Here is a 13,972-nt window from a genome sequence, read left to right as displayed (position 1 = left end):
AAGCCAAAGACAGGACATAGGCAGCTAGTAAACAGTGTGCTCCTAGTTTTCAATTTTGTTTTGCTTTGTTTTGTTTTGGTGTTTGTTTGTTTGATTGATTTTGGGGAGAAGGCTGAGAGAGTTCAGTCTGTAATTAATTAATGGTCACTAAAGCAGTTTTAAAAGTGTTCCTAAATCACCTGAAGAGAATTTTTCGCAAAATTGCTTTCAGCTTATCTGTATAGACTTCTTTTGTTCCTTTAAACTTGCATTTTGAAATAATTCCAAACTTCCAGTACAATTGCAAATACAATACAAAACCAAAACCCATACAGAGAACTCCAGCATACCTCCTTTCCCCCAGATATCCACATCCACCAATTTTAACATTTTGCCACATGTGCTGTATACCTGTCTGGACTTGTAAGCTCATGTACTTGTCCTTGCGCACTTAATGTGTGGGATTCTCTTATTTGGAAAATACACAATAAGATAGGGGAAAAGAGAAGTTATTCTCTTTTGTGGAAATAGAAACTTGCTATTAGTACATCTATTGATTAAAATGTTATTTGACAAATTACCCTCTCCTCCTCCCATTGAGTATATGCAGCCTGACATTTACTGCCGACTTTTCCTGGTTAGGTCAGCAGCTACATATGAGTACCACAGTTTTTGAGGAGTGGATGGGATTTATATAATGTTTTTGATTTGGAAAGTCTGGAAGTCATAGGCAGGTAGGTGAGCAGGAGAGTCTTCTGCATGAACTTCTTGCCATCTGAAAAGATTTTCTTCCATGGAATTTTTCATAGCTAACCAGAACCAGTTGTTACAGTGTCTCTTTGATGCAATGAGTATAGTTTCAAATATGCAAAATAACCTGTAAGCCTCTTTTGTAATCCTACCTGTCCTTTGATTAAGATGATCATAGGTCAGGTTTATATGTGGTATCCATGTAAAAAGAATAATCAAAAAATAAATAATTCCCCACTTACCTTCTGATGTTAAAAATAGATAGCTTGGTCTCCATTTCTTGATGAGATTTTTCCCTATGGGGCTATTGGCTGGACGTGGTTCTCTGATAGGGGATAAAAGTGATAAGCAGTCATGGTATCTTTTTTTTTTTTTACATCGTTCACTTGTCAAGGTATGTAATCTTTAAGTAAATAAATGATTAACTTGTTATTTTGAGTTGTAAATATGATCATCCCACATAAAATTATGTGTCTATATTCCAATTTTGGAGTTTAAAAATTCTCCATTATTTATAAATTAACATTTTTGTTCATTTTCTATTTAAGTGATAGTTATTAACATACCTGAACAATCAACTTTAATAAAATGGTGATTTTTTTTTTTGTTCCCCTGTAGTTATTTTTGTTTGTCACAGGTATTGGTTAAATCAGCCAAAAAACCACTTAACTGAGTATCTGCTGTTTACACACCATTGTATTTAGTTTAGGGAAATTAATAACAATTTAGGGATTTGTTAATAGTAGAAATGGAGTATTTTCAGCTTTAAGTTCTAAATTGGTATATAGGTCTTTCCTCTACTAATAGTTCTATTGAATAAAAATTGAATATGAATGAAAGCAATTTGAGGTACAGACCTTAAAGTGAATGAAAGCAATTTGCTTTGTAAGTACAGAGAAACACATTTGCCTGGATTTTATAAATAATTCAGATGAATTTATATCCTTCTTTACCCATTTTAAAAGTAGAATTGCTACTTTAGTCTTGTCCTTATTAAATACTTAAGCTTGCAAAATCTGACACTGCTATAATGTAAAGAAACACTTTGAAAGATAAACTGGTTAACTAGAAATGTCATGTTTCGTTAGAATATTTGAGATTAGGCATTGTCTTTCTTGTTGGAATAGCAGCTTTGTAATTAGTGCTAACATGGAAGGATAATTATTAGACCTTACAGATTATCAAGTAAATAAGCAAGATAAAGAAAAAAATTATTTTGTTACCAAAATTTGTACTGATTGTTTTTGACAAGTGTGCCTAATTTCAAAGGCTGCTTGGGCTTTCTGTTTGTTTATTTTTAGTTTAGTTTTGTTTGTTTGTGGTTCCGGTGCACATATGCAACTTTGAATGTATTTTATAGATGAGGTAATATTCAGGGCATTTAAAAACTCACCAAAAATTCCAGCTAATAAATTTGATTTACACTTGGAGTAAAGCCACTGGTGGGATGGAGGTATATCAAGGAATGAAAAATTGGGGAGGGATTATATATTTAAAACTGATGTTCCATGATATTTAATAATTATAGTTGTTTAGGAATATAACTTAGGAGGAGAAAAAGAAGAAAGAAAGAAAAAACACTCCCCACCAAAATAAAAATGCATTTTCTTTTGGAAAGAACCACTTTATTTTCCCTTTCTTTTTCTTTTTCCTTTCCTCTTTTTTTTCTTTTCTTTTTTTAAATTTTTTTTTTTTATTTTAAAGATATTTGGGCTATAGGGTGTATATTTGCAGAACTACTAACGTCAGAACCAATATTTCACTGTCGACAAGAGGACATCAAAACTAGTAATCCTTATCACCATGACCAGCTGGACAGAATATTCAATGTAATGGGATTTCCTGCAGGTACACATTATGTTGTTTTTTTTTTTTTTCACTGTTGTTTGAACTTAGGTATCTTCATTGGAAAGATGTGTATTTTTAGCTGATGAAAGCTACTCTTAATCCTTTGTTTTTATGACTTGCATTAATCAACAATCCATAGAAATAATCAGTAAGATTTGTAGAATTCACATATTAGCATAAAAGTATTTATGAGTTTCATGAATTTGAGAGTGTATTTTTATTTCGTTTTGATTTTGTTTTGTTTTGTTTCATATTTGAAAGGGTAAAATATTTGCAATCTCTGTATTTACAAGGTGCTTAGTCTGTTTTTACTAGTGGAAACTATAAATGAAATTCAGTATCTTTGAATTTTTTTCTGGCAGCACATGTAATACTGCCATTATTTGGTATTTGAATACAAATTTTAAACACTCTGTTTAAGGCACTGTACAAAATCAAATTATTTTGAGTAATTGCATTTTTGCTCTATCATCCTGTCAATAAGAACATTCTTTTCAGTGTTCCTTAGAGCAGTCAGAATGTGGGTGAAAGGCTAGTACTCCACAAGCAGCACTCACTGTTTTGCAGCAGGGAGAAAGCGGTTTAGGTGTCTCCCCACTGACATTAGATCTCTCCATCTCTATCCCAATTCCTCATTATATTGCAGAGTGGTAATTCATCAGTCACCAAAAACTCTCCCCTGGGGTCTACAATAATGAGAATGTGTTTAAGCTCGATAAGTTTGACCAGGCAAGTACACATTAGAAATTGTTTCTTATTACAGATATTTCTCAAGTCACTGTAATGTAAAACTTAACAGAGAAATATCTGGGTGTTAGAATTCCACATTCCCTTGTGTGAGGGTACTATCAGTAAATTCAGAATAGCTCTCTACACATATATTACCCTTCTCCAAAACTGGTCAGCAGTTCTGGGGAAACTGCTCTGTTGTAGTGGGAATTTCATTCATGTACTGAATAATCACCGAGTGCCTGCCATGTGCCAGGCACTGTGTTAGGTATAAAATATTGATAATACAACAGACATATTCTTGCCCTCATGGGTTTACTGGTATACATACATGTACGTTTGTAAGTAAAATGTTTAAAGAATAGGGATGACTTGAGTAAATAGAGGAGAATGGCTTTTTCTTCCCACTTTTGAATGCATCCACCATTCCTAAGGCCTACAAGGAAAGAAGTAAGTCTTAGCAGGGAATGGAAGTGGAGAGGGGCCTATATAGGAGACAATTCTTAGCATGTGGTTCAGAATTAGGATGGGCTCAGTTTATAAGAAATCTTGAAAATCAGACAGCAGTTTAGATTTGATATGCTAAGAATGAGAATCCTTGATAAGCTCTTGAGCACTAATGGCATGATTTATGTTCTATTTTAGAAAGATTAGTATGCAGTGATGTGCAAAAATCAATTAAAGAAGAGGGGTAGCTTAAGTCAGGGAAACCAGCAGCTTTATGTTAATAATTATCCAATCATAAAGTGATAGTAAGGATGGAAAAAAAGAACAAATATAAAAATTTTATAGGAAGTGTGTAATTGGGAGAAGAGTGAGATATTATCTCAAGATCTCTACCTTAAGAAATTGACAAAATAGACAAATTGGAGCAAAGAGATTATTAAAATATATGTTTCATTAACTTTTCAATATGTGGTATCTGTGAAGGATAGGTAGCAGGTATTTTTACAAGTAAATTCAAAGAAAAGCAAATCTGTAAAGACATTTAAAAGCTAAAGGTGCTGTTAAGCTACCTGTTACAGTGCTGTGCACCTAGTAGACCCTCAGAAAAGTCTACTGATAGTGATGGAGTAAACAAGCTAGCTAGGCTGTATTGTTTGAGCAGCACTAATGTCAGCAAAACTAACTGAAACATTTTGTACTTACATATCTAGGAGCAAAGATGGCTTTGGTAATATTATTGAAACTAGCCAAGGTACCAGCTGGTTTATTAATATACTAGTTTTGTCCTACCCTATTCTACTTCAAACGATTATTTCTGCTTACAGTGATTACTGATGTAAAGAAATGTATTCAGTAATGTGAAAGGAGGACCATATCTTAAAAAGAAGCTGCTACAGGGGAAAATATTGCATTTATCGTTGAGCTTGATTGCTGATTCAACCAAGAAATTTGGTGGAATAGGGAAAATAGGTGGTTTTAGAAATATTTGTATTTCCCCTCTAGATGTAGAAATGGAAGTAACTTACAGTAAAACACATAGAAAATAAGCAGTTCAAAAGATAAAGAGTGGTATCTAAAGCTGTGCAAGGGAAGGAGTGTACTTAAAGTTCAAGATAAGATGTTTACTGTAGCTGAGCTTTTATTTGAAGTCTGAGCTTTCATGGAGGCTGAAAGTATAGAAAATGTAATGAAAACTGAGGTAACCTTTATTGAAATTCATGAGAATAGGGACCTAGACAATATAAAAACTTATTAATGTATTTCACAGATAAAGATTGGGAAGATATAAAAAAGATGCCTGAGCATTCAACATTAATGAAAGATTTCAGAAGAAATACGTAAGTTGGAAAGAAAATGGACACTTTGTTGATTTTTGCTTTTCCAGTGTCACAATAGAATAGTCAACATAAGATTATTCTAATAAGTAATTTTGCTTTTTTCTACCAATAAGTAAATGACAGTCTTCATTTCTTAAGGTGCTTAAATGATGGTATAAAGAAGGTGAAAATCTAATATAAGTAGCAGATTTGGATATGAAAAAATTAATTCATTTCTTTCCTTATTTACTACTTTCTGAGAGCTATACATCAATGTGAGGTATTGTAGCTGAAGAAATAAGAGACCAAATAAACTAATCTTGCAAATAGTCCTTTGCCTACCCACTTAGGTTTTGTAGTAATTTTGAGCAAGTTCATAGAGAAGAAATAAGATTTCATTTATTTGCAATGCAAGATCAGGGAATTGGGAGGGGGAGTTTATAGACCTGTAACTAATGTATTTGAAACATGACTGTTGCTATATAAATGAATTCATGATGAAAAAAGCTATTCAATATATGCTGTTCCTGAAATCGCCTTGCATTTAATCGGTGATATCCATTCAAAAGTGACTAATGTGGATATTGAATGAAATATGAAATTGATTTAATACTAGTCTTTAATGCTGATCACCATCTTCAATGTATATTTTGTATTGTATATCAGTTATGATGAAAATAATTCTGTTTGGAAGAACTTTAGCCAATGTAAAAATAACCTCATCCGTTTCATTGTATTTCTCTTTCAGGTACACCAACTGCAGCCTTATTAAGTATATGGAAAAACATAAAGTTAAACCAGATAGCAAAGCATTCCACTTGGTAAGATTTATATAACAATACTCATGAAATACTTTTTTTTTTTCCTAATTGACTAGCCTAACCTAAGGCTTTTTCTGGTCAATTTATAGAGTTACTCAGCACTCTTAAAATACTTTACTGGTAAATGCAGGGGTCTTGTTGATATGTATCAATAAAGATTTCAGAATGTTTGCTTTTCCAAAGCCATATCATGATTTGCCCACTTTAGATTTTCTAAAGGTAGTGGTCATAACAAATCTGTCCATAGCATTTTTTAAATTATATATTGTTTTTCATAAGTTACTTTAAAATGTCATAAATCCAGAGAAGTATAAAAAAGAAAACAATCCTACCATTCAGAAGTGATTTCTACAGATTATTTTGCATTTCACCTCTTCAAAAGATTGCTTGCAAAAATTTTAAACTCCCAAAATAACTCTTATAAACTTGGGCATTAGAAGTCTTTCAGTGATGGCATGCATTATTTGTTTTTTCTGTGAGTTAAGAGTGATGCAGTATTTATCTCAATGTAATCAAAAAACAATTTGGCCTAGAATCTAAAAGTCTAGGATTGCTAGTATTAAAAGTTACTAGCAAAGTAATTTATGTTGAGTTTATATTCAATTATTTTCAAATTTATTTACAATAACATTTCACTTTTTAATGTTTTTCAGTTTTATATTTTCAGAACATGGTTTATTACATATAAAGGGGGAGTTGGGGGAAGCAGGTTGTATTTTGCTTGGCTTAAAATTCTTTTAATCCTGTATTTCCAGCTGTTTTAAAATGGGTTCCTTAAATGGGAACACTTTTACCTTGAAAGAGTTAAATTTTCCTTTATTACACAAGCCACCTGGCAAACATTTCTTCTATTTCTGCTTCTTCTCTTACATCTTCTAATTATTATTGTTATATCATATCATATATTTCATATCTAATCAGCAGTTTTAAAAGAAGTTCTTAACCTACATACCTCTTTCCTGGTTCGATGTTGCAATATGTTAACAGATCCTTCATCAGCAAAAACAGTAGTAACCAAGCTATTAAAGGCAGTTTGCACCTCTCTGGGGGGAAAAGAAAAGAATACTACAATGTATTACCCAAATTATTGTAATGTGCTTAGAACAAGATCCAAACTGGAAGGTTAAGTTAAATCCTTCAAAACTGTGGACTGATTTATTTTTTAAAAATAGCTAAAGTAACGGTAGACTAAAAGCCATGCTCTAGGGAATTGCTCTTAATTCCCCCCAATTCCCTATTCCTCGTTCACGTCTGACATGACTCACTACTGTCACCGTGAAACTCTAGAGATAATACCTACTCCCTTGTAGCTTAGCTGCCTGATTTTTGCTGGAGTGACCTATGGCAATTGGTAATCTTGGGCAGTCCCATCAGAAAGCTCTATTATATCTCTATTAAAAATGTTGGGTATTTTAAATAGAAAATCCAGGCGGCTTATTTTCTTCTAACCCTAAAATAAAATCATGCTTCTACTGAAATAACAGATCATCAAAATTAAATTTAAATCTTGCCATCTCAGAATTTTATCTGCATTTCTGATATTTTATTCCTTCGGTCCTCTAAAATTTATCATCTCCCCTTAAATCTTGATGTGTTCATTGGTTTTAAGAAGTGTGGTCCCAGTCCAGCAGTGTTAACATCGTCTATGGACTTGTGACTCCTGGGCTCTTGCCCAGACATGCCAATCAGAACCTCTGGGCGTGGGGCCCAGCAGTCTGTTTTAACAAGTCCTCCAGGTAGTTCCGATGCACGCTCAAGTTTGAGAACCACTGTATTGAATCAAAGATTGTAAGCCAAGAGACCACTATTTGACAATCTCTTAAATCACTTACTAAAACCTTCTAATTCATGCAGTCTTTAAATGAATTGTTTTAAACAAAAATTACTGAATTTTCGTATCAATGTGAGATTTCTATATGTAGCAACAATAATACTAATAAGGGCTAACACTTTAATAGTGTGCTTTCTTTGTGCCAGGCACCATTACAGGCTACTTCCAACTATTAACTCATTTAATCCTGACAACAACCTGTGATAATAGTTACTATTTTTAATCTCCATGTGACAAAGGGTTAAGTAGCTTGTCCAAGGTCACTCAACCAATAAATGTGGAGTCAGGATTTGAAGCCAAGCAGTCTACCTCTGGAGTCTCTGCTCATAATCACAGCTTCATGCTTGACAAGTTCTGTAGCAGTATATTTAATTATACTAGTACAGCACAGTCCAGTAAACTTTCTGCAATGATGAAAATGTTCTATATTTGCACTTTGAATTGGACAGCCACTAGCCATATGTAGCTATTGAATTCTTAAAATATACCTTAGTGTGACTGGAGAATCAAATTTTTTATTTAATTCCATTTTAATTAATATGATTTAAATCTGAACTGCATATGACTAGTGAACAAAGAAACTATACAAGTTTTTTTCCCAGAATAGAAGATACAAGAACTTTAGTCCTGTTCTAAATTTGATAAAGCCATTTAGATAATGAAAGGAAAATCATTGGTTAGTTAGAAGACATAAGGTTAAATACCTGTAGTGCTACTACTTATATGAGAATCAAGTGAAATAGTGAATTTAAAAATGACCATGTGAATCAATACATTAAACTCAATAGTAAATTTTTTTGTTAATTTTGAAGAGTAAATACCCTCCAAACTATAGTCAGCAACAAATATTACAAACAAACATTATTCATCAACAAACATTACCTCCTATATGTGTGCCAGAGGGTGACTTTAAACAGTAAATACGTTGTTTTTATGACTTATGGTTTCAGCTTCAGAAGTTGCTTACCATGGACCCAATAAAGCGAATTACCTCAGAACAGGCTATGCAGGATCCCTATTTCTTAGAAGACCCACTTCCTACATCAGAGTAAGTGATTCATGTAACTCATGGGCATGATAGAATTTTTTAGAGGTTACTTTCTTTTAGTGTCTCTTGGTTGCCACTTCTCTTATATGGTACCTGAGGAAAATCTTATGATAATCAGCAAAAAATGAGCTCTGATGATTGAGATGTCAGTTAGGGGTTTTACAATTAGGAGGCATTCCTGTTCATCTCTTGCTTTATGAAACTTTGATCCCATTAGTTTCAGCATGAATCATTTATTCAGCAACAGGGTTGATTAAGCATGCTGAGCTCCTCTCAGACTATTGCTCCCTGCCACACTTGGGGTTTTGTATTCCGAGATGGCAAATGCCCTTCCCATGTAACTGTGTGTTCCCCATATCACCTTTTGTTGGTAGGAAGCATAAAATAAAAATTGTTTTTGAATAGTGACACACAGTTCAGCTTGAATTTTGAATATTTTGGTTATAGTAATAAAAGAGTAATGCTGGGGTACAAGAAGAAAGTTGAGTCATATTAGATGATTATTGATTATTTTTGTACAGTGGAAGACTTGTTCAAATGACCTGTTGTAATGTCATTGTTTAGAAGATAGGATACCTTTTGTCATGGTTGCATGAAAGGTGCTTATATTTGCAAATAGAGAGACAAGGTCCATCTTAGAGGATTAAAATGAAAACAACTTCAGTGAAGTATTTGAAATGTTGATTAGTATACCAAAAACATTGTTCTTTTTTTCTTATGATCAGCGTTTTTGCCGGTTGTCAAATTCCTTACCCAAAACGAGAATTTTTAACAGAAGAAGAACCTGATGACAAAGGAGACAAAGTAAGTATTAAAGTATGATTGTCACGTCATTAAAAACTACCATAACATTTTATGGTTTGGGTGTATTTTGTTCTCCTTCTGAGTTGAACTTTATTTTTCTGTTTAACCAATTGAGAAGAACCAGCAGCAACAGCAGGGCAATAACCATACTAATGGAACTGGTCACCCAGGGAATCAAGACAGCAGTCACACGCAGGGACCCCCGTTGAAAAAAGTGAGAGTTGTTCCTCCTACCACTACCTCAGGTGGACTCATCATGACCTCAGACTATCAGGTATTTCAGGTCATTTTGCATTGACTTCCATGTCAGTTGTTTACATATGGATTAGTGGGGGAAGCCCATTGGAAAATGTGATGGAATAGAGAAATGCTGGTCTTTTATGTACTTGGGGAGCTCTTGTCAACATAAGTGTTACTGATGTTGAAAGCACTGTCACTGGTACAATAGACAGGGTTTAGTCCTTTCAATAGACAGACTTGGAATGGTAGAATTACCATGATAGATTGTGGCATTTATTAACTTTGTGACCTTGCACAAGTAATAGAACATCTTCCATCTGAAAAATGAGAGTAGTAAAACCAAACTTGAATTTTTTGTAAATTAGACATGATATGTCTTGCCACCACCTGGTTATACCAGGAGCTTGATAAATGGTATCTGTTATTTTGAAACAACAATATAACATAATGATTAAGAACACAGGCTTTCAAATCCCAGCCCAGTCACTTAGTTTTGTGTAACCTGATTCAGATGTTCTCATTATCCTCATTTGTAGACGATGGATAATGATTAATAAGCATGAGGAAGTTGTACGAAGAATTAAGTGACATTATCGTGCTTAGGCACATTGGCTAGCCTGACAGTAGCACTTAATAGATAAATTATTCCAATTACTGTTATCATCTTTATTGAAATGCTTAGTAGCATTCATAGTACACTTCTAAGTGTTGGTGGTATTGTAGCTGACTATAATAACAGCTACTATTGAGTGTTTTATTATGTGCTAGCTACTATACTAAATATGAAACACACATTATTTCCTTCAATCCTCATGATAAGCCTCTGAGGTAAGTACTATCATTGTCATTTCTGATAGGAAACTGAGACTCATAGAGGTTAAATGACTTTTGTATGGTCACCCAGCAAGCCATTGGGAGACCCAGACTCAAAGTGAGATCTGTCTTGACTACAGCGGCTGCTCCATTGCCTACCCATGGAGCCTATCAAATGTCATCATCAGTTCCTTTATGGAAAGACATATTTTGAATGTTGTGCACCACCTCCCTTTCTCTTCTGCTTGTTCAAACCATGTTTCCAACTAAGATGAGTTTCATTATAGGAAGGATACTGAAAACTTGGCCAGTTAGAGCTATTTTAGAGGGAAAAGGAGATCTTATTTAAACTAATAAGGTTCCCAGGGTCTGCTACTGCACTTCAACAATATTGTATTAACTCTGCTTCAGTTAAAAAGAGGACCAGCACACCAAACAGTGGAAACCATTGTCTGCTTGAGTAGTAATTCTTTTTGCAGTAAGCTAAACAAGGAAATCAGAGACAGATCTCTTTGGGAGGTGATATTTGTTCCAACACTTGTTTCTCCCTATCTGGATGGGGAGAGAGCTATTTGGAATGACAGAATGTGCTGTCACGTTGAAGTGGTAGCATCCTTAGAACTCTGTTACGGTCTTTCCCCTTCCGCCATTTTTAGAATTCAGAATAGCACTCTTACATTGCAATGATGATATTTTTATTTTTGTATATAACTTGCAGCAGAAAATGAGATTCAGTAGTTTAAAGAGAACAGTAATGTGTTACTGCCAAAGAACTTGATTCTTTGTTGCCTTTTCTTGTCATATTCCATTTTTATCCTTTAGTCATACATATATGTGGGGGTGGAGTTCTATTGAAGAAACTAGCATAGAGAGTAGCTTTGAATTTCTTAATGTGTACATTAAGTTCAGGTGTAAACATCTCAAGCAAATAAGTTAATATTTATTGATTAGATACAAAGCAGCATGAAAACAGTGTGTAGTAGTTTCCTTGACTTCTCAAGCAAACACCATTCAGTAGTCTGACTTGAACAATGGGAATTTATTAGCTCACAGTTTTGAGGTTAGGAAAAAGTTCAAATCAAGGCGCCATCAAGGTGATACCTTCTTCCTGGAGACTGGTATTCTGGGGCTGGTTGCTGGTGATCTTGGTCCTGGGACCCTCTGTCATGTAGCAATGCACATGGTGGCCTCTCCTGGACTCTCCAGTCCTCTCCCTTCTCTGCTGTGTTCTGTTGACCTTCGGCTTCTTGTTTCCACTGGCTTTTTCTCTTGCTGCTTATAAGGGAATCTAGTAATAGGAATGGGTTGGGCCACACCTTAACTAGAGTAGCCTCATCAAAAGGCCTTACTTACAATGGGTTCACACCCACAGGAATGGATTAAGTTTAAGAACATGTTTTTCTAGGGTACATACAGCTCCAAACCACCACAGGGTATTAGTGCTGTAGGGAAAAAATGTATTTGCACAGCATAGTAATAAGACAACTTAGTATTGTTTACTGTCAGTATTATGACCTTCATAAAGAAAAGTTTGGTATTACAAGATTTGGGATGTTTAATCATTTTAATTCTAAAGCTAGTACATAGTACAAAACTTTTAGATTCTTACCTCCTTGAAACATAATGACTCTTCCGACACACCTAAGCCTTGCTGGCCTGGGACAGAGCTAGCTAACTCTTACAAGCACCTGAATCTTATCTCTGCCTTGGTCTCCTTTTCCAGCGTTCCAATCCACATGCTGCCTATCCCAACCCTGGACCAAGCACATCACAGCCACAGAGCAGCATGGGATATTCAGCTACCTCCCAGCAGCCTCCACAGTACTCACATCAGACACATCGGTACTGAGCTGCATCGGAAGAATGTCAATGCACTGTTGCTAAAGCTGCAGCCTGGCCGTGCGGCTCGCTGCAGGCACCTGGCACGCCCTGAGAATGTACTGTACAACCACATGTTCAGAATGTCCAGTAGCCAAGTTCCACCACTTTTCGCAGATTGGGGTAGTGGTTTCCAAGTTGTACCTAATTTTGGATTAGACTTGAAAAGAAAGTGCTAGCACAGTTTGTGTTGTGGATATGCTACTTCCATAGTTTACTTGACGTGGTTCAGACTGACCAATGCATTTTTTTCAGTGACAGTCTGTAGCAGTTGAAGCTGTGAAATGTGCTAGGGGCAAGCAGTTGTTGTTGTATGTGGTGAATTCTTTCAACGTAACAACATTATCTGACCAATCATATACACACAAAAAAAATGCTTAACTGGTACTTGAAAATTACAGTGTATGTTAACTCAACAAAATAACCAAGACTCAAAATGAGATTATTTTGATACACCTTTCTTTTTTGCGTCTTATCAGTGGGTTGATTAATTTTCCACATTAATCAGTGTTTTTTGACCAAGAAAATTGCTTGGATTTTTTGGAAAGTACAAAAAGCCACGTAGTTTTTCCAGAAAGGTTTCAAAACTCCCAAAGATTAATTTCCAACTTATTAGTTTGTTTTTATTTTCAATCTATGACTTGACTGGTATTAAAGCTGCTATTTGATAGTAATTAAGTATGTTGTCATTGATATAAACCTGTTTGGTTCAGCAAACAAACTAAAATGATTGTCATAGACAGTGTTTTAATTTTCCTGTTGGTGTTGCTGATTTGTGAGCATGCTTTAAGATGAAAAAAGCATGAATGATAACTTCCTTAAAAAGGTGCGGCATCCAGTTCAGATATTTTGTCCTGATTTTAAAGCAGGTTGATATAGTGCTATTAAAATTTCATTCAGTTAATTTTCTTTTTTAAAACCTGTTCGCACGTTATTTAGGGTGCCCTTACTTCAGTAAAGGAGAAGGAGTAGGAGAGCCTTAGAATTTTTGAGGAAAAAAAAAAACCTATAACATACAATGTACTGTATCAAACTATTTTACATGAATGACACAAGTATTCTGAATAAAAAAAATTGAACATTGTTAAAAACAAGGTGTTATGTAATAAATTTATTTTTCATAAATCAAAATGTAGAGTCTGCTCTGTTTTTTATACCCTCAAAGGATCTTTCTTTAATTTTAAAATGCTCCTTAACAAGTTGCCTCTGAATGAATCTCTTCAGTTTTCAATATCTATATATTGTGCCTCCATAACATGGTTTGCAATAATAGCTTATGATTATAGATTCTTTTCTCTGTTTCACTTAGTGCTATAATGTAAGGTGAGAAACACAGATAACCTTTCTAATTTGATGATGATGAGCCTCTACTTTCTGAAGTAATTCCTACTTCTGTATTATGCTGAGAAGTATTTGTTTTATCCCAAATAATTATTGCCTCCCCCCTTTCAACACAAAGCACAGAAGA

General features: G+C 34.5%; 1 protein-coding gene across 5 annotated transcripts in view; it reads left to right on the top strand.

Annotated features, from left to right (window-relative positions):
- CDK8 (cyclin dependent kinase 8) overlaps positions 1-13,621 on the top strand; it is a 147,377-nt gene extending 133,756 nt beyond the window's left edge. For 3 of the 5 annotated variants that reach the window (XM_037800080.1, XM_037800083.1, XM_037800084.1), the window contains 7 exons: positions 2,434-2,577; positions 5,021-5,090; positions 5,818-5,890; positions 8,672-8,769; positions 9,495-9,573; positions 9,689-9,847; positions 12,350-13,621. In XM_037800080.1, coding sequence (XP_037656008.1) covers positions 2,434-2,577; positions 5,021-5,090; positions 5,818-5,890; positions 8,672-8,769; positions 9,495-9,573; positions 9,689-9,847; positions 12,350-12,475 — 749 coding nt within the window. In that variant the 3' untranslated portion in view covers positions 12,476-13,621. The remainder of the gene's footprint in view (positions 1-2,433; positions 2,578-5,020; positions 5,091-5,817; positions 5,891-8,671; positions 8,770-9,494; positions 9,574-9,688; positions 9,848-12,349) is intronic. The other 2 variants (XM_037800082.1, XM_037800081.1) reach the window with 2 other exon arrangements.
- Positions 13,622-13,972: the final 351 nt, after the last annotated feature.

The sequence above is a fragment of the Choloepus didactylus genome, chromosome 12 (assembly GCF_015220235.1).
Source record: "Choloepus didactylus isolate mChoDid1 chromosome 12, mChoDid1.pri, whole genome shotgun sequence".
NCBI lineage: Eukaryota > Metazoa > Chordata > Mammalia > Pilosa > Megalonychidae > Choloepus > Choloepus didactylus.
Note: the sequence above shows the minus strand (reverse complement) of the source record. Positions and strands in the feature narration are given on the sequence as shown.